The 23,308-nt window shown below is 49.5% G+C and overlaps 1 protein-coding gene across 3 annotated transcripts in view; it reads right to left on the reverse strand.

Moving 5' to 3' along the window:
- phc2a (polyhomeotic homolog 2a (Drosophila)) overlaps positions 1-23,308 on the reverse strand; it is a 313,528-nt gene that overhangs the window by 127,906 nt on the left and 162,314 nt on the right. For all 3 annotated transcript variants that reach the window (XM_085967521.1, XM_085967519.1, XM_085967518.1), the window contains exon 5: positions 3,940-4,098. In XM_085967521.1, the coding sequence (XP_085823647.1) occupies positions 3,940-4,098 (159 nt within the window). The remainder of the gene's footprint in view (positions 1-3,939; positions 4,099-23,308) is intronic.

Genomic DNA, 23,308 nt, shown 5'->3' on the forward strand with positions numbered 1-23,308 from the left:
ATTAATATGTGACCACATCATCATAGAATCACAGAAATTCACAGCACAGGAGGAGGCCATTCGGCCCATCGTGTCTGTGCCGGCCGAAAAAGCTATCCAGCCTAATCCCACTTTCCAGCTCTTGGTCCTGTAGGTTACGGCACTTCAGGTGCATATCCAAGTACTTTTTAAATGTGATGAGGGTCTCTGCCTCTACCACCCTTTCAGGCAGTGAGTTCCAGACCCCCACCACCCTCTGGGTGAAAACAGTTCTCCTCAACTCCCCTCTAATCCTCCGACCCATTACTTTAAATCTCTGCCCCCTGGTTATTGACCTCAGCTAAGGGAAATAGGTCTTTCCTATCCACTCTATCTAGGCCCTTCATAATTTTATACACCTCAATTAAGTCTCCCCTCAGCCTCCTCTGTTCCAAAGAAAACAACCCCAGCCGGTCCAATCTTTCCTCATAGCTAAAATTCCCCAGCCCAGGCAACATCCTCGTAAATCTCCTCTGCACCCTCTCTAGTGCAGTCACATCCTTCCTGTAATGTGGTGACCAGAACTGCACACAGTATTCTAGCTGAGGCCTAACTAGTGTTTACAGTTCAAGCATAACCTTCCTGCTCTTATATTCTATACCTCGGCTAATAAAGGAAAGTATCCCGTATGCCTTCTTAATCTCCTTATCTACCTGTCCTGCTATCTTCAGGGATCTGTGGACATGCACTCCGAGGTCCCTCTGATCTTCTGCACTTCTCAGTATCCTACCATTTATAATGTATTCCCTTGCCTTGTTAGCCCTCCCCAAATGCATTACCTCACACGTATCCGGATTGAATTCCATTTGCCACTGTGCTGCCCACCAGACCAGTCCATTGATATCTTCCTGCAGTCTGCAGTCTACATCCATGGTGTCAGTGAAAAATATGATTTGCAATGACAAATTGGCGGATATATTTTCTGCCTAGGGTGCAGGATAACCCCCAAATATAACAGAGCCCCCGTGTAAGAAGCTAGTGCCACACTTTAAGAGACTTCTTTTATTTCTGTACCAATCAATATTTGTGCATATCCATCATCCCTTCAATAGATAATGGGACAGTAAGTAACCCAACTAATGAAAAACATTTCAAGTGACCTTGGCGTAGAGTTTTCTCTAACTATGCCTCTTTCAGGCACCATCTCCAGCTGTTCCTGTCAATTTGCTCCTCTTGTTCTTCCCTTCCTTTCGAGCAGAGAAGTGAATGATGCTGGGTGTGGTTCTATACGGACTGGCAGCGTGACTGGGCTGCATAGAGCGACCCCGCTATTCCCAGCCAGAGCGGAGATGATTGGGTAACTCCCCCATCAATCACGCCCAGAGGCCGCACTGCTGTAAGTGACTGGGATTGATTTTATGCACAGAATTGATCCCTGAGATGAGAGGGCTGTCCTATGAGGAGAGATTGGGCCGATACTCTCTGGAGTTTAGAAGAATGAGAGGTGATCTCATTGAAACATATAAGATTCTGAGGGGGATTGACAGGGTAGATGCAGGGAGGATGTTTCCCCTGACTGGGGAGTTTAGAACCAGGGGTCACAGTCTCAGAATAAGGGGTCGGCCATTTAGGACTGAGATGAGGAGAAATTTCTTCACTCAGAAGGTGGTGAATCTTTGGAATTCTCGACCTCAAAGGGCTGTGGATGCTCCGTCGTTGAGTATATTCAAGGGTGAGATCGATAGATTTTTTTGGACTCTAGGGGAATTGAGGGATATGGGGCTCGGGCGGGAAAGTGGAATTGAGGTCGAAAATCAGCCACGATCTTATTGAATGGCAGAGTAGGCTCGAGGGGCCGTGTGGTGGAGCAGGCTCGAGAGGCCGTGCGGCCTACTCCTGCTCCTAATTCTTATGTTGCATTGTGTAACTATTCTCGACTCACTGCATTTTGCTGGAGAAATAATCCTGCTTTTATCGGGAGACGTTGCTGCAGTTTCGATCATGGGTTCTCTTTGCTGTAGTTCATAGAGACTCTTTTTAAATAGACCCTGTAGACTGTTTGCTGCAAGTCCCGCCCCGCCTCCTCACTGGCTGACACAGTGGTGTCAATAGACACTCTGGCGTGGGCTGTGACTGACGGCTGTAATGGGGATTCACAGCTGGACGTGGTCCTGTGCTAAATTAACCTCTACAGATGTACATCTCTAGTATGGCCAATGGACAGTGATCAAGGGCAGAAATCCCAGTTGACTAGCCCAGAGGCACTGAAGCCAATTACGTTAGTTACGATCAGCAAATTCAGACCAGAGCAGACACCAATCTGGGGACAGTAACCACATTTAACATCTGACGATATTGACACGAACGCCCTTAACACTTTACAAGAGAAAGCCCCGGGCGTATATATAATGGCCGGTAATTTCCAATCGGAGGCTTCCTGCGTGCGGATACCTCCTATCAGAAAAAAATCGATGAACTTACCGGAGGGCTCCCGAGGTCCGGACACTTCCGCTCCTGGGCCTGTCCACAGTCGAATTACCCTGGGCCCACGTATCCCCGTGGCGCAGGCGGTTCGCAGCGTCCCTGGGATCACGTGGGCCAGGCCAGCCAATAGGAGAAGGGAATCTCCCTTCATACTTTTGACAGATAGACCTGTCAAATATATGAATGGAGATCACCCCAAAAACACAGTAAAACATTAAATACATTTAAAAAAACATCATGTTTTTAAAATGAGTTAAAATGACATTAAATTAAATATTTTAAACAAAAATTTAATTTTTTTGAAAAAATAAAATAAATTTTTTTACGGGGCTAAAAATAAACTTGCCTCTTTTTAAAAGTATTTTAAAATTATAAATGAGTGAAAATTAATTTTAAAAAAAACTTTTTCTCAACTCTTATGCTGGTAAAACCTGCTAGGCGTAAGATTTCTACGGGCGGAGGTTCTGCAGAAAGCGGAACTCTCCCCCCGCAGAGGCCCTTCTCCAGGGCAGGCGTCCGATCTGTGAAGAGCTTTCTTGACAGATCGGAAATGCCGGTTTTCAGCGCATGCGCTTGGCATGCCTGAAACCGGCACTTCCGATGTCCCTACGGGTGAGTACACAGCGCGTACACACCCGCAGGAATTGCAATATCCGGCCCAACGGCAAAAGCACAGCATCAGATCTTAGAAAACATGCAAGCTGGCCGGCAGACGTCAATTCTAATATGACACGGCATCCCTTTCCGCCGCGGCATCGACCGGAGCTGCTCCCCCGCAACGCCCCCCCACCCCGCTCGGCCCCGCGCTTACCCGCTGCTCCCCCACACCCTCCAACCCACCCCCGCACCCTCCCCCCCACCCCGCTCGGCCCCGCGCTTACCTGCTGCTCCCCCACACCCTCCAACCCACCCCCGCACCCTCCCCCCCACCCCGCTCGGCCCCGCGCTTACCTGCTGCTCCCCCACACCCTCCAACCCACCCCCCCCGCCACACACTCCCCCACCCCATGCTTACCTGCTCCCCCGCACCCCCCCACCCCGCTCGGCCCCTGTGCTTACCTGCTGCTCCCCCACACCCTGCACCCCCCCGCCAACCCCGCTCGGCCCCCGAGCTTACCTGCTGCTCCCCCAGCCCACCCTCCCCCACCCCCCACCCCCGTGCTTACCTGCTGCTCCCCCAGCCCACCCTCCCCCACCCGTGCTTACCTGCTGCACCCCCAGCCCATCCCCCACCCCCGTGCTTACCTGCTGCTCCCCCAGCCCACCCTCCCCCACCCCCGTGCTTACCTGCTGCTTCCCCAGCCCACCCTCCCCCACCCCCCCGTGCTTACCTGCTGCTTCCCCAGCCCACCCTCCCCCACCCCCCCGTGCTTACCTGCTGCTTCCCCAGCCCACCCTCCCCCACCCCCCCGTGCTTACCTGCTGCTCCCCCAGCCCACCCTCCCCCGTGCTTACCTACTGCTCCCCCAGCCCACCCTCCCCCTCCCCCGTGCTTACCTGCTGCACCGCTGCCAGGCTCTGCAGCTGCGCGCTGCTCAGGTGCTGCTGCTGCAGTGCGGCGGTTTGCAGCATGAGGTGCTGCTGCTGCGCGGCGTACATCTGCTGCAGGTACTGTGCGGCGGTGTTGGGCTGTCGGTGCAGCGCCTGCTGAATCACCTGTGCACAGGAGAAGAATCCGATTAGTCACAGCGCGAAAATGAAAGTAATCGATCTTGCACAGAGTCAACCGTTTCGAACGAAGGAAAGACTCGCGTTTTTCCGCCGCCTTTCCCCACCTCAGGACGTCTCAAAGCGCTTTACAGCCAATGAAGTACTTTTTTTGAAGTGGGGTCACTTCTTGTAATGTAGAAAACACGCCAGCCAATTTGCACACAGCAAGATCCCACAAACAGCACTGTGATAATAACCAGATAATTTTAGTGATGTTGGTTTCGGATAAATATTGGACAGGACACCGGGAATAACTCCTCTGCTCTTCTTCAAAATAGCGCCATGGGATCTTTTACGTCCACCTGAGAGAGCAGACGGGGCCTCGGGCTAACGTCTCATCTGAAAGACGGCGCCTCCGACAGTGCGGCGCTCCCTCAGTACTGCCCCTCCGACAGTGCAGCGCTCCCTCAGTACTGCCCCTCCGACAGTGCGGCGCTCCCTCAGTACTGCCCCTCCGACAGTGCAGCACTCCCTCAGTACTGCCCCTCCGACAGTGCGGCACTCCCTCAGTACTGGCCCTCCGACAGTGCAGCGCTCCCTCAGCACTGCACTGGAGTGTCAGCCTAGCTTTATGTGCTCAAGTCTCTGGAGTGGGACTTGAACCCACAACCTTCTGACTCGGAGGCGAGAGTGCTGCCCACTGAGCCACAGCTGACAGCCAGCTATTAAACACTCGGGGGGTATTACTTATCCAGATGCTGACTGAAGTCAGTCAAGAAACGTCCTATAATCCTCACTGTTAAATTGACATGTTCTTTTAGTACTTTGATTATATGTTTAACAGGTGGCACACACTGTCCGCTAAGCAGACTGAAAGTTCTGTTTTGGAATCATTAATATCTACAACAGGCTTCGTTAGTAATCAAAAGCAATTCACTGCGGATGCTGGAAATCTGAAATAAGAACAAAAAACGCTGCAAATACTCAGCAGGTCAGGCAGCATCTGTGGAGAGAGAAACAGAGCCACCGATCTGAAACGTTGAGACTGTTTAGCTCTCCACAGATGCTGCCTGTCGACCTGCTGAGTATTTGCAGCATTTTCCGTTTTCATTTTAGGCCTTGTTCCTATTTCAGTGAACAGTTTAAAATTGGCCCGAGAAATTCTGACACAAAATTTTAAACTCACAAAATGAAGAAATAAAATGATTATCCTTAAAATATTTTTCAAAATACGTCAACCTTTACACCAATAACAACCTGCAAGCACCGGCCTGTATTTTGATTCTACGCTGGATCCTACTTTAGGAGGCCAACGTCCAATAGTTTGATAATTTCTCCCCTCGCTTCCCTTTTCTGTTCTCCTCTGCTGAAGGTGCAAAGTTACGCTGGGCGGGAGGGGGTCAGGGGTCAGAGGTTGGGGGGTGGTTATAAATGTTAATACGGGGAACGCGTCCCCAGCCCGCCGAGTACGCTCCTACCGCCATTTTCTCAGCGGTTTTGCGGCTGAGTATCCCAGAGAAATCAAGCTCCCACAGTGCAACCGGGAGCCAGATTTAAATTTAACAGTTGGCGCGCGGGTTTCCCAGGGCGCGGGAAACCCGGCAGTGAAAGGGAAGCGGGAGCTGCCGGCTCCACAAGATAAGTGCCTTTTACAGCACTGCTTGTGGGCCAAGAGGAGCAGGATACTCCCCACCCGGAGCCTCAGGGAAGCCTCCGGCCTCCCCCTCTGGCGATCGCGGCCTCCCCCCCCACCCCGAGCACTGATGTCCGCTCCATGCCGTGATTGCACCTGACCTCTCTCCCCTGCCCCCCATACTCCCAGGTCCCAATCTCCGGTATTCCCCCCACCCCTCCCAATTCCCAGGGATCGTCCCCAAGGGTCAATTTGGTCGGCTGCCAAGCAGGAGACAAAAGGGAAAAAAAAGAGAATTAAGTGTGGCTGATAAATTCGGCAGGACCTCCGCGTCTCTGGCCTCGACCGCTCCCCGGCCATTTTCGCCCCCCCACGAGAAAACCCCGGCCACAGTTTCCATCATCTGTGAGGGGCGCTCTGTAAATTGTTGGCTCAATTGCCCAGAGTCCTCGTGGCGGCATCTGAGAAGTTACAATTTACAAAGTGCTAATCAAAAAATTCCTCATTGCAAAGAACTGCAGTTGGAGGAGCCTGGAGGAGGCCGGAGATTCAGGATCGGGGCTCAAAATGTTAGATTTGCTTCTGACAGATGTTGTGTTCTTTGCCAGGCTAGTTTCTAGTTCTTTTGATTATTGAGAGCCAGTCGATCCGATATTTCGAGGTGACTTTACATTACAGGAGTGCAGTGGACTGCAGATACAGGAGTCGCCCTCAACTGTTGCGCTGCAGTGTAAACGGGCCCACGCTCCAGTGGCCTCATAAACCTGCGATTGCTGTGTGAGGACACGGGAGCCAGTTTTTAGTTATTTAAAGTTCAGGTTGCTGCTCGTGCCCGATTGCCCTCGGTGAGGCTCCACATAAGAGCAGGGGGGTTATGCTTGAACTGTATAACAGACGAGTTAGGTCACAGCTGGAATACTGCGATCAGTTCTGGTCACCACATTACAGGAAAGATGTGATCGCACTGGAGAGGGTACAGAGGAGATTTATGAGGCTTGCCAGGACTGGAGAAGTTTAGCGATGAGGAGAGATTGGAGAGGCTGGGGTTGTTTTCTTTGGAACAGAGGAGGCCGAGGGGAGATTTAATTGAGGTGTATAAAGTTATGAGGGGCCTAGATAGAGTGGATAGGAAGGACCTATTTCCCTTAGCAGAGTGGTCAATAACCAGGGGGCAGAGATTTAAAGTAATAGTTGATGCATTGCTGATAATCTTCCAATATTCGATGGCATCTGGAACAGTACCCATGGATTGGAGGGTAGCTAATGTTACCCCACTATTCAAAAAAGGTGGTAGAGAGAAAACGGGGAATTACAGACCGGTAAGCCTGACATCGGTAGTGGGGAAAATGCTAGAGTCTATTATAAAAGATGTAATAGCAGAGCACTTGAAAAACAGTGACAGGATCGGACAAAGTCAACATGGATTTACAAAAGGTAAATCGTGCTTGACTAATCTACTGGAATTTTTTGAGGATGTAACTGGTAAAATAGATAAGGGAGAACCAGTGGATGTGGTGTATTTGGACTTTCAAAAGGCTTTCGATAAGGTCCCGCATAAGAGATTAGCGTGTAAAGTTAAGGCACATGGGATTGGGGGCAAGGTATTGACTTGGATAGAGAACTGGTTGGCAGATCGAAAGCAAAGAGTTGGAATAAACGGGTCTTTTTCCGAGTGGCAGGCAGTGACTAGTGGGGTACCGCAGGGATCGGTCCTTGGACCCCAGCTATTCACAATATATATTAATGATCTACACAAGGGAACTAGATGTAATATCTCCAAATTTGCAGACGACACAAAGCTGGGTGGGCGTGTGTGCTGTGAGGAGGATGCCGAGAAACTCCAGGATGATTTGGACAGGTTGGGTGATTGGGCAGAAGCATGGCAGATGCAATATAACGTGGATAAATGTGAGGTTATCCACTTTGGTGGCAAAAACAGGAAGGCAGATTATTATCTGAACGGCAATAGATTGGGAGAAGGGGAAGTGCAAAGAGATCTGGGTGTCCTTGTGCACCAGTCGCTGAAGGTAAGCATGTAGGTGCAGCAGGCGGTTAAGAAGGCAAATGGTATGTTGGCCTTCGTAGCGAGAGGGTTTGAGTACAGGAACAAGGATGTCTTGCTGCAGTTGTACAGGGCCTTGGTGAGACCACACCTTGAGTATTGTGTGCAGTTTTGGTCACCTTATCTGAGGAAGGATGTTCTTGCCATGGAAGGAGTTCAGCGAAGATTCACCAGACTGATACCTGGGATGGCAGGAATGACGTATGAGGAGAGATTGGGTCGATTGGGCTTATACTCGCTGGAGTTTAGAAGAATGAGAGGGGATCTCATTGAAACTTATAAAATTCTGACAGGACTGGACAGACTAGATGCAGGAAGGATGTTCCCGATGGTCGGGGAGTCCAGAACCAGGGGTCACAGTCTAAGGATAAGGGGTAAGCCATTTAGGACAGAAATGAGATGGAATTTCTTCGCCCAGAGAGTGGTGAACCTGTGGAATTCTCTACCACAGAAGGCAGTGGAGGCCAATTCATTAAATATATTCAAGAAGGAGTTGAATATATTTCTTAAGGCTAAAGGGATCAAGGGATATGGGGAGAAAGCAGGGACAGGGTACTGAATTTGGATGATCAGCCATGATCGCATTGAATGGCGGAGCAGGCTCAAGGGGCCGCATGGCCTACTCCTGCTCCTATCTTCTATGTTTCTATGTAGAAGGATTAGAGGGGAGTCGAGGAGAACTTGTTTCACCCAGAGGGTGGCGGGGGTCTGGAACTCACTGCCTGAAAGGGTGGTAGAGGCAGAAACCCTCATCACATTTAAAAAGTACTTGGATATCACAGAATCACAGAAATCCCACAGTGCAGATAGAGGCCATTTCGGCCCATCGAGCCTGCACCGACACATATCCCACCCGATCCCCGTAACCCCTACACCAACACATATCCCACCCTATCCCCGTAACCCCACGTATTTAATCCCCCTAACACTAAGGGTCAATTTATCATAGCCAATCAACCTAACTCGCACATCTTTGGACTGTGGGAGGAAACCGGAGCACCCGGAGGAAACCCACGCAAACACGGGGAGAATGTGCAAACTCCACACAGACAGTCACCCGAGGCCAGATTCGAACCCGGGTCCCTGGCGCTGTGAGGCAACAGTGCTGACCACTATGCCACCGTGCTTGAAGTGCCGTAACCTACAGGGCTACGGACCAAGAGCTGGAAAGTGGGATTAGGTTGAATAGCTTTTTCGGCCGGCACAGACACGATGGGCTGAATGGCCTCCTTCTGTGCTTTAAATTTCTATGATTCTATGAAAAGGGTTAAAGTTATTAAACCGGAAGCTTATTTTCAGCCAAACTCGGTATCTTTCTTACGGAAATAACCACACATGCACAGTTCCAGCAACAATCAGACGGTGATCAAGGGTGGGAATCCCGAGCTGATTAAATCCCTCCCTTACCTGGGAATGCTTAATCCAATTGTACTTTCCCAATTTAGATCAGTCAACGCAGGCAGCAGAGATCAGGGATCAGACCTGGGACCTCCCGTGTCCACATGATTGAGTTCCGTGCGGACAGTGAATTTATCAATTGGGAATTGCAGAAAGCAAAGATTTAATGCCTTGGGTTCGCTGAACATAGAAATGCTTTTGAATCTTGCGTGTTTTGATAAAGTGGCCATCACAAGGAACTAACCAACCCTTAACTGACCCCGCCTAGAAAGGTTAAGATGGCAATAGGCCACATTTCTTTTCATGTCAAAGGTTATATGAAAGAAATCAAAGCTACACCACAATCCGCCACGTTATCCTGCGATCTGTCACTGCTTCCCAAGCTGCAGCTCAAAGCCTGTCTGGTAACTTTCCACAGAGCAACAATCACCTCACCGACAGGCCACTTAGTGAGAACTATTTCCTCGCAATTTGTGGAGACTAAAGGACCAAAGAAAACGTTCTGTGTTATTTCAACAAGACGGCAGATACGCGTGGTGGAGCAGTTTCATCAGAACATAAGAATTAGGAGGAGTCGGCCACTCGAGCCTGCTCCGCCACACAGCCCCTCGAGCCTGCTCCGCCACACGGCCCCTCGAGCCTGCTCCGCCACACGGCCCCTCGAGCCTGCTCTGCCAAACGGCCCCTCGAGCCTGCTCCGCCACACGGCCCCTCGAGCCTGCTCCGCCACACGGCCCCTCGAGTCTGCTCCGCCACTCAATATGATCATCGACCTCATCTCCACTTTCCTGTCCGATCCCCATATCCCTTTATTCCCCTAGAGTCCAAAAATCTATCGATCTCTGTCTTGAATATACTCAATGATTCAGTATTCACAGCCCCCTGGGGCAGAGAATTCCAAAGATTCACCACCCTCTGAGTGAAGAAATTCCTCCTCATCTCAGTCCTAAATGGCCGACCCCTTATCCTGAGACTGTGACCCCTGGTTCTAGACTCTCCAGCCAGGGGAAACAACCTCTCGGCATCTACCCTGTCAATCCCCCTCAGAATCTTACATGTCTCATTCTTCTAAACTCCAGACAGGATCGGCCCAATCTACTCAATTTCATCGTCCCACACACTGCAAACTTTTGTCAGGAGAATTATATACGTTTACACGAACTGATAGCTCCCCACCCAGCTGCAGCCTGTGTCCTCGTCTGCTTCCCTCCAGTGTTGCAACCCTGTGGCCCGGGGGAACCCAGACACTGGGCAGCGGCGGGCAATTCTCCCATAGAAGGCCTCACCAAGTCTGGCCCGATCCACGGAGAACGTCCGCAAGAAAGAGCAGTGGCCGATTCTTCCCCACAATAAAAATCAACACGAAAGAAAGACTTGCATTTCTATAGCGCCTTTCACAACCTCAGGACGTCCCAAAGCAATTTACAGCCAATGAAGTACTTTTTGAAGTGTAGTCACTGTTGTAATGTAGGAAATGCGGCAGACAATTTGCGCACAGCAAGCTCCCACAAACAGCAATGTGATAATGACCAGATAATCTGTTTTTGTGATGTTGATTGAGGGATAAATATTGGCCCCAGGACACCGGGGAGAACTCCCCTGCTCTTCTTCCAAATAGTGCCGTGGGATCTTTTATGTCCACCTGAGAGAGCAGACGGGGCCTCGGTTTAACATCTCATCCGAAAGACGGAGGAGTTGATATAGTACCCATGAGGTACAAAAAAATCAACTGAAGACACTTCACAGAGCGGGAAAGGAAAATTAAGGAAAGGGGGAAGGATACCCTCGGCCAAGGAGACTGGAGATAATGACAGAACATCTACAGCTACCCAAGTTAAGCCCAGCTTGCTCAGTGCCGAGCCTGGGACCGCTGTGGCCCTACACAGCTCAGCTCCGTCCTGGGTGGGGAGTTATTAATTGAGCTAAAGGGTACAGAATGTGAGATGAGATAATTTTCCAGTACTCCGGGTAAAGCCATGACAAATCTTACCCAACAGACAGAACTCTCTCCTTAGCCCACAGCAACTCGGTGACTTTAACGTGGCTTATTCAGACATCCGCAGCAAATCACATCCCGGCTCTTTACAGATTAAGGAAAGGAGCCATTAAAACTGCACATCCGCGTGCTACACACACACTCACACACACACACGACAGTCGCAGGCTACAGAAAGCAGCTCTGTTACACTAGCTCGTTCCAAGCCATGGGCAACGCATTGTTCGGCAGCTGCATGCTATCACTTTAAATCAAAACGTGACCCCGTTAAAACCATCAGGCTCCAGCCTCCCAACAGATGCAAGCAGGCGGTGCAATTTGCCAAGTGATCCTTCACAGCACAGCCTCCGCATTACGAGCTGTAACACAATACTAAACAAAGACTCTAAAATAAATCGTCGTTTCTGTGCAGTACCAGAGTATTTGCTTTCGCAGTTTGCAACAGGACCTTGCGCACAACTGAACTACATAGAACAAAACTGTAAATAGATTTTGCTGTAAATACCTTTTCTTAAAAAACATTTTGAATGAATGATTAGTAACTGGAACACATTATCATTTTTAAATATGACCATTATTGACCACTTTGCAATGCAGTACCACATCAAATTCTCCAGTTTTCACCCATCACAGCTTATGATCGAGTTCACAGAAAACAAACATCTAAACAAGATTAAGAGAGCGCAGGAGATATATTACTTACAACATAATACGGCAGAAGGAGAATCAAATTGGCACTGATCGAAGTCTCTGGTCTGAGAACTCTCTACACCTCACTTTCTCTACCCTCAGAGACAGAGAATGCGATTCGGCGCCTTCATATCTATTTGCACAGTTCCTGGTCTCCGTGTAACATTATACTCACAAAGGCCAGAATTTAAGGAGGAATCTGAGTTCTACCACAAAGCTCTCGCCGATTACTTCAGGGAAATCTGCCCTGTGCTTCACAGCATCGCACTCAAATGCAAATCTCACTGCCACAATGACTCGAATCTTTTCTTTTGTGCTAGAATGATTGTCAGCTACACAAGCCCTGGCGTCTCCAGGCGACCAAATGTGGAGAGAGGGGTTTCCGAGGGGCCTGACTTGGTCCGACAATAGAGAGGAAAAATGCTGACCTCTGACCTGAATGTGGCCTGGCTAGGTCTCGGCCTGAAGACAAAAAAAAAATCAAGATTTCTAAAAATGAAACAGTTCAATACTGGATCTTCTCCAAGTGGAAAATATGCTCATAGAAAACATGCTCACAATATTTAGGCATTTAATGAGCGTAACCGAGCCTAGCCAATGGCACACTGGTGCAAAGAAGTAACAAAAAAAAGCTAAGCATTCATCTAAAGGTCGTAGGTCACAGCTGGTAACCATAGTGATTGCTTTATACTAGGCCATCCATTACTCCACACACACACACACACACACATTAGGCTGATGAATGGGGGACCCATTTAAAAATCAACTCCAGTAAGTGTCCCGATCCTTTGTGTAGTGGTGACAGGTTTCATCCTTGGTTCCGAGGAAGGAGCCAGATGTCCAGGATAAGCACAGTGCTGCAATTTCTTTCAGTTAATACGTATAGTTTTCGCTACCCGTTGGGACAATCTCCTCACCGAACCGCTGGTGGAACAGAAACATCAGCAAATCTTCCCACCAGACTGGGCCATATTCTCACCGGCTGGGGATTCGGGGGATGCTTTAGAACGGCAGCAGATTCCGGGTGTCACAAATGCTTCATTTATAAGAACATAAGAATTAGGAGCAGGAGTCGGCCATTCAGCCCCTCGAGCCTGCTCCGCCACACGGCCCCTCGAGCCTGCTCCGCCACTCGGCCCCTCGAGCCTGCTCCGCCACACGGCCCCTCGAGCCTGCTCCGCCACACGGCCCCTCGAGCCTGCTCCGCCACACGGCCCCTCGAGCCTGCTCCGCCACACGGCCCCTCGAGCCTGCTCCGCCACACGGCCCCTCGAGCCTGCTCCGCCACACGGCCCCTCGAGCCTGCTCCGCCACACGGCCCCTCGAGCCTGCTCCGCCACACGGCCCCTCGAGCCTGCTCCGCCACACGGCCCCTCGAGCCTGCTCCGCCACACGGCCCCTCGAGCCTGCTCCGCCACACGGCCCCTCGAGCCTGCTCCGCCACACGGCCCCTCGAGCCTGCTCCGCCACACGGCCCCTCGAGCCTGCTCCGTCATTCGGCCCCTCGAGCCTGCTCCGCCACTCGGCCCCTCGAGCCTGCTCCGCCATTCGGCCCCTCGAGCCTGCTCCGCCACACGGCCTCTCGAGCCTGCTCCGCCATTCAACAAGATCATGGCTGATCTTTTACCTAAACTTCACTTTCCCGCCCGATCCCCATATACCTTGATTCCCCTGGAGTCCAAAAATCTATCGACCTCTGTCTTGAATATACTCAACGACTGAGCCTCCACAGCCCTCTGGGGTAGAGAATTCCAAAGATTCACTACCCTCTGAGTGAAGAAATTCCTCCTCATCTCAGTCCTAAATGGCTGAGCCCTTATTCTGAGACTGTGACCCCTAGTTCTAGACTCCCCAGCCAGGGGAAACATCTTCTCTGCATCTACCCTGTCAAGCCCCTTAAGAATTTTACATGTTTCAATGAGATCACCTCTCATTTTTCTAAACTCTACAGAATATAGACCTAGTCTACTGAATCTCTCCTCATAGGACAATCCCCTCATCCCAGGTTATACTAAAAATACACACACAGCAAGTCAGTTCACATCTATAAGTTTTTGGGTGTATAATCTTCATCAGAATGGAAGACTTTTTAACTTTCAGTTCTCGATGATTATACACTCAAAGTGCCTCCATTTATAAAACCTACAGTTTTACCAATTTGTCTTCCCACCTTTCAAATATTGAATATCTGAACCCTAATTGTACTGTTCCTTTATAGTTTGATGACTTTAATTATATATTTCCTCTCGCCTCCGAGTGAGAAGGTTGTGGATTCAAGTCCCACTCCAGAGAATTGAGCTCAAAAATATAGGCCGACACTCCTGCACTGTCGGAGGTGCCGTCTTTCGGATGAGACATTAAACCGAGGCCCCGTCTGCTCTCTCAGGTGAACGTAAAAGATGCCATGGCATGATTTTGAAGAAGAGCAGGGGAGTTATCCCCGGTGTCCTGGGGCCAATATTTATCCCTCAATCAACATCACTAAACAGATTATCTGGTCATTAGCACATTGCTGTTTGTGGGAGCTTGCTGTGCCTAATTTGTCTGCCGCATTTCCTACATTACAACAGTGACTACACTTCAAAAAAGTACTTCATTGGTTTTAAAGCGCTTTGGGATGTCCGGTGGTTGTGAAAGACGCTGTATAATTCCAATCTTTCTTTCTTTCAAGTTGTTTTTATTGTGGGGAAAATCAAGGATGTGTAAGAGGTCAGAATTGGAGGAGCGCAGAGATCTCGGGGGGGGGGGGGGGGGTTGTGAGGCTGAAGGAGATTACAGAGATAGGGAGGGGCGAGGCCATGGAAGGATTTGAAAACAAGGATGAGAATTTTGAAATCGAGGTGTTGCCGGACCGGGAGCCAGTGTAGGTCAGCGAGCACAGGGGTGATGGGCGAACGGGAATTGGTGCAAGTTGGGACACGGGCAGCCGAGTTTTGGATGACCTCATTTTGGATTCCATCAGAAGTTTCGAATTTCTGCCACGAGTGTCCAGGACCATTTCCACTTTTGAGTTCCACCAATTTTTGTAGCGTCACTTTCTTGACTACGGGAATCCTCATTACTCCAACTCCTCCTATTGTTCTCTTTCTGATGACCACACTCCCCTGTGCCCTTCCTTCATCCTCCATAAGTTGATTTTCCTTTTTTGAAACTCTAATCGGCTCTACAGGGAAGTCCTGCTACAACTGTACAGGGCGTTGGTGAGACCACACCTGGAGTACTGCGTACAGTTTTGGTCTCCTTATTTAAGGAAGGATATACTTGCATTGGAGGCAGTTCAGAGACGATTCACTCGGTTAATTCCTGAGATGAGGGGGTTTGACTTATGAGGAAAGGTTGGGCCTATACTCATTGGAATTTAGAAAAATGAGAGGTGATCTTATCGAAACATAAGATACTGAGGGGGCTCGACAGGGTAGATGCAGAGAGGATGTTTCCCCTCGTGGGGAAATCTAGAACTCGGGGGCACAGTTTCAGAATAAAGGGTCGCCCTTTTAGAACTGAGATGAGGAGGAATTTCTTCTCTCAGAGGGTCGTAAATCTGTGGAATTCTCTGCCCCAGAGAGCTGTGGAGGCTGGGTCATTGAATATATTGAAGGTGGAGATAGACAGATTTTTGCAAGATAAGGGAGTGAAGGGTTATGGGGAGCGGGCAGGGAAGTGGCTTTGAGCCCAAGATTAGTCATGATCTTATTGAATGGCGGAGCAGGCTCGAGGGGCCAAGTGGCCTATTCCTGCTCCTATTTCTTATGTACTCTTTCTTTAGCTTGTATATGTTTATAAAATCCTTCACTGCTTGAAACCTGAAGGTGGCTGGACAAGTTGAGAAGGCTGTTAAAAAAGCACACAGGATCCTTGGCTTTATTGATAGAGGCGTAGAGTGCAAAAGCAAGGAAGTTATGCTAAACCTTGTAAGGCCTCAGCTGGAGTATGGTGTCCAATTCTGGGCACCACACTTTAGGAAGGATGTCAAGGCCTTGGCGAGGGTGCAGAGGAGATTTACCAGAATGGTCCCAGGGATGAAGGCCTTCAGTTATGTGGAGAGACTAGAGAAACCGAGATTGTTCTCCTTAGAGCAGAGAAGGTTAAGTAGAGATTTGATAGAGGTTCCAAAATTATAAAGGGTTTTGATAGAGTACAAAGGGAGAAATTGTTTCCAATGGCAGGAGGATCTGTCACCAGACGACACAGATTGAAGATAATTGGCAAATCATAGAAATTTACGGCACAGAAGGAGGCCATTCGGCCCATCGTGTCCGCACCGGCCGACAAAGAGCCATCCAGCCTAATCCCACTTTCCAGCTCTTGGTCCGTAGCCCTGTAGGTTACGGCACGTCAAGTGGATATCCAAGTACTGTTTAAATGTGATGAGGGTTTCTGCCTCTCCCACCCTTTCAGGCAGTGAGTTCCAGGCCCCCACCACCCTCTGGGTGAAGAAAATTCTCCTCAACTCCCCTCTAATCCTTCTACCAATTACTTTAAATCTATGCCCCCTGGTTATTGACCTCTCTGCTAGGGGGAAATAGCTCCTTCCGATCCACTCTATCTAGGCCCCTCATAATTTTATACACCTCAATTAAACCTCCCCTCAGCCTCCTCTGTTCCAAAGAAAACAACCCCAGCCTATCCAATCTTTCCTCATAGCTAAAATTCTCCAGCCCTGGCAGCATCCTTGTAAATCTCCTCTGTACCCTCTCTAGTGCGATCATATCTTTCCTGTAATGTGGTGACCAGAACTGCACGCAGTACTCTAACTGCGGCCTAACTAGTGTTTTATACAGTTCGAGCATAAACTCCCTGCTCTTGCATTCTATGCCTCGGCTAATAAAGACAAGCATTCCGTATGCCTTCTTAACCACCTTATCTACCTGTCCTGCTACCTGCAGGGATCTGTGGACATACACTCTGATCTTCTGCACTTCTCAGTGTCCTACCATTTACGGTACCAGAGGGGGAGATGAGGAGAATTTTTTTTTCTATGCAGCGAGTTGTTGTGATCTGGAATGCGCTGCCTGAAAGGGCGGTGGAAGCAGAATCAATAGTAACTGTCAAAAGGGAATTGAATAAATACTTGAAAAGCAATAATTGCAGGGCTGTGGGGAAAGGGTACGGGAGTGGGACTAATTGGACAACTCGACCAAAGAGCAAGCACAGTCTTTCCTGTTTCTCTAATTTTCCGATACTTTTTGCACCTTGTGTGTTTTACATTCATTCAGTTTCTTCACGTTGCTCCTCCTCGCCTGCCATCTTAGTTTAAACCCTCCCCTCCCGCAGCAGCTACTCTCCCAATGGCAGATGCCGAGAGGTTGTTTCCCCCTGGCTGGAGAGTCTAGAACCAGGGGTCACAGTCTCAGGATAAGAGGTTGGCCGTTAAAGACCAAGATGAGGAGGAATTTCTTCACTCAGAGACTCTATAAATATCCCTTATCTTAGCACCTGGAAGGTACCACAAGAACATAAGAAATAGGAACAAGAGTCGGCCATAGGGCCCTTCGAGCCTGCTCCGCCATTCAATAAGATCGTGAACCAGAACCAGAGAGGAGATGAGGGAGAAAAATCACGCAGTGAGTTGTTGTGATCTGGAATGCGCTGCCTGAAAGGGCGGTGGAAGCAGATTCAATAGTAACTTTCAAAAGGAGAATTGGATAAATACCTGAAGGGGAAATTAACAGGGCTCTGGGGAAAGAGCAGGGGGGAGTGGGACTAATTGGAGAGCTCGACCAAAGAGCCGGCACAGGGACGATGGGACGAATGGCCTCCTGCTGTGCTGTAAGATACTAAGGTTCTGAGTAATCCCTGCAGTGAGGTCAGAGATAGGTCACACTGCACTCCACCCAGCCATTAGATATCTGGGTCTCTCGGTTCTGTAGAAGTGGCACTGACTGACTCCAGTAACTCAGAAATGGTTACACAATCTCGGAATTGTAGTGTATGTGCTTTAAGTCAGAACTACTTTTTACAGCTCCTGTATACTGTAGTACCGGCAGTAACCACACCGGTATATAAGCTGTGCGCATGCCTCTGTACCCGAGTCTAGAGATTACCCTCCTCCAGTAAAGACCTGTTATTTGTTTATGTACAGCATCCGTGTAATTATTTATCCACTGAACCACGGATCTAACAGTGGCGACGAGTGTTGATGCGAATCTACCTGCAACATAAAAAAATAAAAAAGTCGAGTCGAGGAACACGGGCGTCGACTGCGAGCAACCGCCCAGCAGTCAGGCAGAGATCCAACTTCGCTGGGGAGGCTGGGGAGAGCCGGGCTTGGTTCCCCAGCCACAACGAGCAGTAAGAGACCGACGACAGGTCCAGAGCAGACCCTTCCCGAGCAGCGGCGGCTGGAGCCGACCGACGGCAGAGAGAGAGAGCCGAGCAGCATCGACGGGGTAAGAAAGAGGGTGAAGAGAGCAGGGCGCGGCCGGGGGTTGATCACCGAGCGGCGTCGAGGAAAAATACTGCAAACCGGAGAGAGAGAGGGTAAGAAACAGCCGGGTTCTAGGCTGAGCGGCGTCGACAAATATCAAGAGAAGAATGCGCAGAGCACAGCCAGGGATCACGGGCTGATCAGGGTCCGCGGGGCGAAGCAAGGGGAGACGCCATTGAGCCGCGGAGAAGCAGGGAGAGCGCGGGAGACGCCATTGAGCCGCGGAGAAGAAGAGCGCGGGAGACGCCATTTTGCGAAGCCGCAGCGGAGAAGACGGGCGAGCGCGGGAAGGAAGGAAAGCGCGGGAGACGCCATTTTGTGCCAGCGGAGAAGAAGGGGAAGCGCGGGAGGCGCCATTGGTGATAGTTAACGCACAACCAAGGATGCCGAAGAGTGGCAGTATCTCTACGTTCGACAATGAAGTCGAAGATTGGGCGACATATGTGGAACGTATTGAGGTGTACTGCAGGGCGGATGAAGTGCCAGATGCTAATAAAGCACTGGTTCTGTTAAATTCCATGGGTGCAAAAACTTTGGGGTTATTAGATTTCGCAGTAACCCATGAGAAGCCGGTAAACAAGAATTTTGAAAGCATAGTAGAAATCCTACAGGACCACTTAAACCCCACACCGCTGCTGATAGCAGAACGATTTAAGTTCCATAAAAGGAACCAACACAAAGACGAAAGCAATGCTGAGTACCTAACGTAACTGCGCAAGCTATCGAAATACTGCCAGTTTGGAGCGGGACTAGCAGACACGTTAAGGGACAAGTTTGTGTGTGGGCTACAAAGTGAAGGAACCCAGAAACGGCTTCTATCAGAAAAGGACCTTACGCTGGACAAAGCTTTCGGTATGGCAGTATCACACGAAGCAGCCGCAAGGGGCGCTGCAGAGATACAACGGAGACCGCAAGAATATAGCACCAACGAAATGACCTATGGAACAGGGAAGTGCTATCGCTGTGGCAGAACAACACATGACCAGAAAGATTGTTGGTTCAAGGACCAAGTGTGCAGACAGTGTGGGAAAGCAGGACACATAGCAAGAGTCTGCAGGTCTGGGAAGAAAACCAACAGTAAGAAATCTCCACAGGAGAAGTACAAAAAGGTACACCAGGTGATGGACAGTGGTTCAAATGAACAGAAAAGTGACACAGACTCCGGAAGCAAGGAGCTGGGTTGTCTGAAACTACATAATGTAACCGAAATGGAGGATCATCAGACTATCTGGGTTACACTCAAGATAGACGGAGTCCAAGTGGAAATGGAATTGGACACAGGGTCAGCTCTAACAGTCATAAATCAAAGAGACTACAAGCGGCTATTTTCACACATACCCTTGAAAGCTACAGAGATTGTCTTGAAGACGTATACAGGGCAAAAAGTCTACCCCAAAGGTAAAATAAGGGTGAAAGTGACATATAAAGGTCAGGAAATACCTAAAATGGATATATATGTATTGCCAAATGGAGGACCACCACTGCTAGGACGTGAATGGATCCGGAAGATACATTTAGATTGGCATTCCATACAGGCACTGAAGGTGGAGGCCAAAAAGGATGACGACGTCACACCTGGACGACTGTCAAAAATGCTAACTGACGCAAAAGAAGTGTTCCAGGAGGGACTAGGAACACTAAAAGGAATAACAGCAACAATTAAAATAGAGGATAATGCAAGCCCAAAGTTTCTGAAGGCCAGACCAGTGCCTTATGCGATCAGACCAGCGGTTGAAGCAGAGCTGGAAGGTTTGGAACGTTCAGGAGTACTGTCCAAAGTGGACTGGAGCGAGTGGGCTACACCCATCGTTCCTGTAATGAAGAGGTCGTTGAGTAATACGCCTGGGGAACCAAAGAAGGTCCGCATCTGTGGGAATTTTAAGGTGACAGTGAACCCAGTCCTTCACATGGTGCAATATCCGCTTCCACGAATTGAGGATATTTTTGCCTCGCTATCTGGTGGTAAACGCTTCACCAAAATTGATCTAGCCCAGGCGTACTTGCAAATGGAGGCAGAAAAAGCTTCGAAACATTACCTTACGATCAACACCCATAAAGGTCTCTATCAATACAACCGGCTGGTGTTTGAAGTAGCCTCGGCTCCGGCTGTCTGGCAAAGGGCGATGGATCAGGTCCTGCAAGGGATTCCAGGGACCCAGTGTTATTTGGACGACATCTTGGTCACGGGCGAAAATGACGGTGATCACCTCGCTAACTTGGAGAAGGTGCTCGCCAGATTAAAAGAATATGGGCTACGAGCTAATCGCCACAAGTGCGAGTTTTTCCAGAAACAGATCTCGCATTGCGGCCACGTCATCGATGAAGAGGGGTTACATAAGTCCCCTGACAAGATTGAGGCAGTAGTCAAGGCTCCAGCACCGGAAAATGTGTCACAGCTGAGGTCGTTCCTCGGGCTGGTAAACTATTACCACAAGTTCTTACCAAATTTGTCTACGGTATTACACCCGCTGAACACCCTACTGCAAACAGGGGTACCATGGAAGTGGGATGACGAACGTAGATGAGCTTTCCAGAAGTGTAAAGAATTGATCACATCAAAAGAGGTGTTGGCCCATTTCAACCCAGCACTACCAATTCGTTTGGCATGTGATGCATCACCCTACGGCATTGGAGCGGTGCTGTCGCACAAATTCTCAGACGGGTTGGAGAGGCCAGTAGCCTTTGCGTCTCGGTCACTAACCTCAGCCAAGCGCAACTACGCCCAGATTGACAGGGAGGCCCTCAGCCTAGTATGGGGAGTAAAAAAATTCAACCACTATCTGCATGGACAGAAGTTCACCTTGCTGACTGACCACCAACCACTTGTCTCCATCTTTAATCCTAAGAAGGGCGTGCCAGTAATGACTGCACAGCGGTTACAAAGATGGTCCCTGTTTCTAGGGGCGAATCAATATGAAATAGAATATAAAGGCACGAGACAGCATGGGAACGCTGATGGGCTATCGCGCCTGCCACTGCCTACTGTGGAGGAAGCACCAGCAGTGGACCCTATCGAGATATTTTATTCGTCGATAATTGAACGATTGCCAGTAACAAACGCGGATATAGAGAAGGAGACCCGCAATGATCCGACGCTGTCACGGGTATATGAATTGACGGTGAGGGGATGGCCAACACATGGCGACTCACTGTTGCCAGCATTCTCATCCAGAAGAGAACAGCTGTCAGTATGCCAGGGGACAGTGATGTGTGGATCCAGAGTGGTGATTCCACCCAAGTTAAGGGAGAGAGTGCTAAATGAGCTACATGAAGGTCATCTGGGGGGAGTGAAAATGAAAAGCCTAGCTAGGGCTTATGTGTGGTGGCCGGGAATCGATCAACAAATCGAAGACCTAACTAAGAGCTGCTTAGGATGCCAGAAGGTCCAAAATGCACCACCACATGCCCCTCTACACCCATGGGAGTGGCCCTCCTCTCCATGGCAACGGGTGCATATTGATTTCGCTGGTCCATTCATGGACTCAATGTTCTTAATAGCAGTGGATGCTCATTCAAAGTGGCCTGAGGTGATAAAGATGTCTTCAACCACAACAGAGAAAATGATTGCAGTCCTACGGACCATATGTGCCAGGAACGGTTTGCCAGAGCAGATCTGCTCCGATAATGGACCACAGTTTGTGTCCGACGAGTTCCAAAAATTCATGAAAAGGAATGGGGTAAGGCATTACACATCCGCCCTGTATCATCCAGCCACCAATGGATTGGCTGAGAGGTTCGTACAAACCTTTAAGGCGGCGATAAAGGCCAAGTGAGATGAGAAAATCCCATTACAGCATAAGATGGACAATTTCTTATTAGCCTACCGAAACGCGACACATGCAGTTACCAACCAGACCCCGGCCATGATGTTCTTTAACCGAAGGTTGAGATCTCGTCTGGACTTGCTCAGACCAAATGTGCGAAGAAATGTTGAGGACAAACAATTCCAGCACATCAACGAGAAGCCGACAAGGAGCTTCAATGTAGGGCAACCAGTCTTGGCCTGGGACTATCGAACAGAGAAGTGGCAACCCGGAACGATACGTACAAGGCAGGGGCCATTAATGTACACTGTGGATGTCGGGGAGAACATTGTGAGACGCCACATCGATCAGATCTTAGCATCACAGAAATGCGTCAACCCCATGTCTCGAGTACCTGGGGATGAATCCGACATACCGGTAGTATCTACCTCAGACCCAGTAGCAGTGGAACCCGATGAACTACCCGGTGAAAGGGGGTCAGAATCGCCTCTGCACCAAGAACAAGAACCTCCGGAAAGGCGCTATCCCGAAAGGGTCAGGAAGCCACCCCAAAGGCTGAATCTATAAATGGACTTTTGTTATTGAATGTACATGTAAAAATGTAATTGTTATTTGAATATTAAGGGGGTATCATTAATCTAAAAAGGGAGGAATTGTAGTGTATGTGCTTTAAGTCAGAACTACTTTTTACAGCTCCTGTATAGAAACATAGAAGATAGGAGCAGGAGTAGGCCATTCGGCCCTTCGAGTCTGCTCCGCCATTCAACGAGATCATGGCTGATCATCCAAACCCTAGCACCCAGTCCCTACACCGACAGCCATCCCACCCAAGCTCTATCCCCGTAACCCCACGTATTTAATCCCCCTAACACTAAGGGCCAATTTTTATCATGGCCAATCAACCTAACCTGCACATCTTTGGACTGTGGGAGGAAACCGGAGCACCCGGAGAAAACCCACGCAAACACGGGGAGAATGTCTGTGGAGTTTGCACAGTCACCCGAGGCCGGATTCGAACCCGGGTCTCTGGCGCTGTGAGGCAACAGTGCTAACCACTATGCCACCGTGCTATACTGTAGTACCGGCAGTAACCACACCGGTATATAAGCTGTGCGCATGCCTCTGTACCCCAGTCTAGAGATTACCCTCCTCCAGTAAAGACCTGTTATTTGTTTATGTACAGCATCCGTGTAATTATTTATCCACTGAACCATGGATCTAACAGGAATGTCCCTAAGCGAGTACA

This window comes from Somniosus microcephalus, chromosome 25 (genome assembly GCF_052327205.1).
Source record: "Somniosus microcephalus isolate GS21.2 chromosome 25, FLI_Smic_1.0, whole genome shotgun sequence".
NCBI classification, from domain to species: Eukaryota; Metazoa; Chordata; class Chondrichthyes; order Squaliformes; family Somniosidae; genus Somniosus; species Somniosus microcephalus.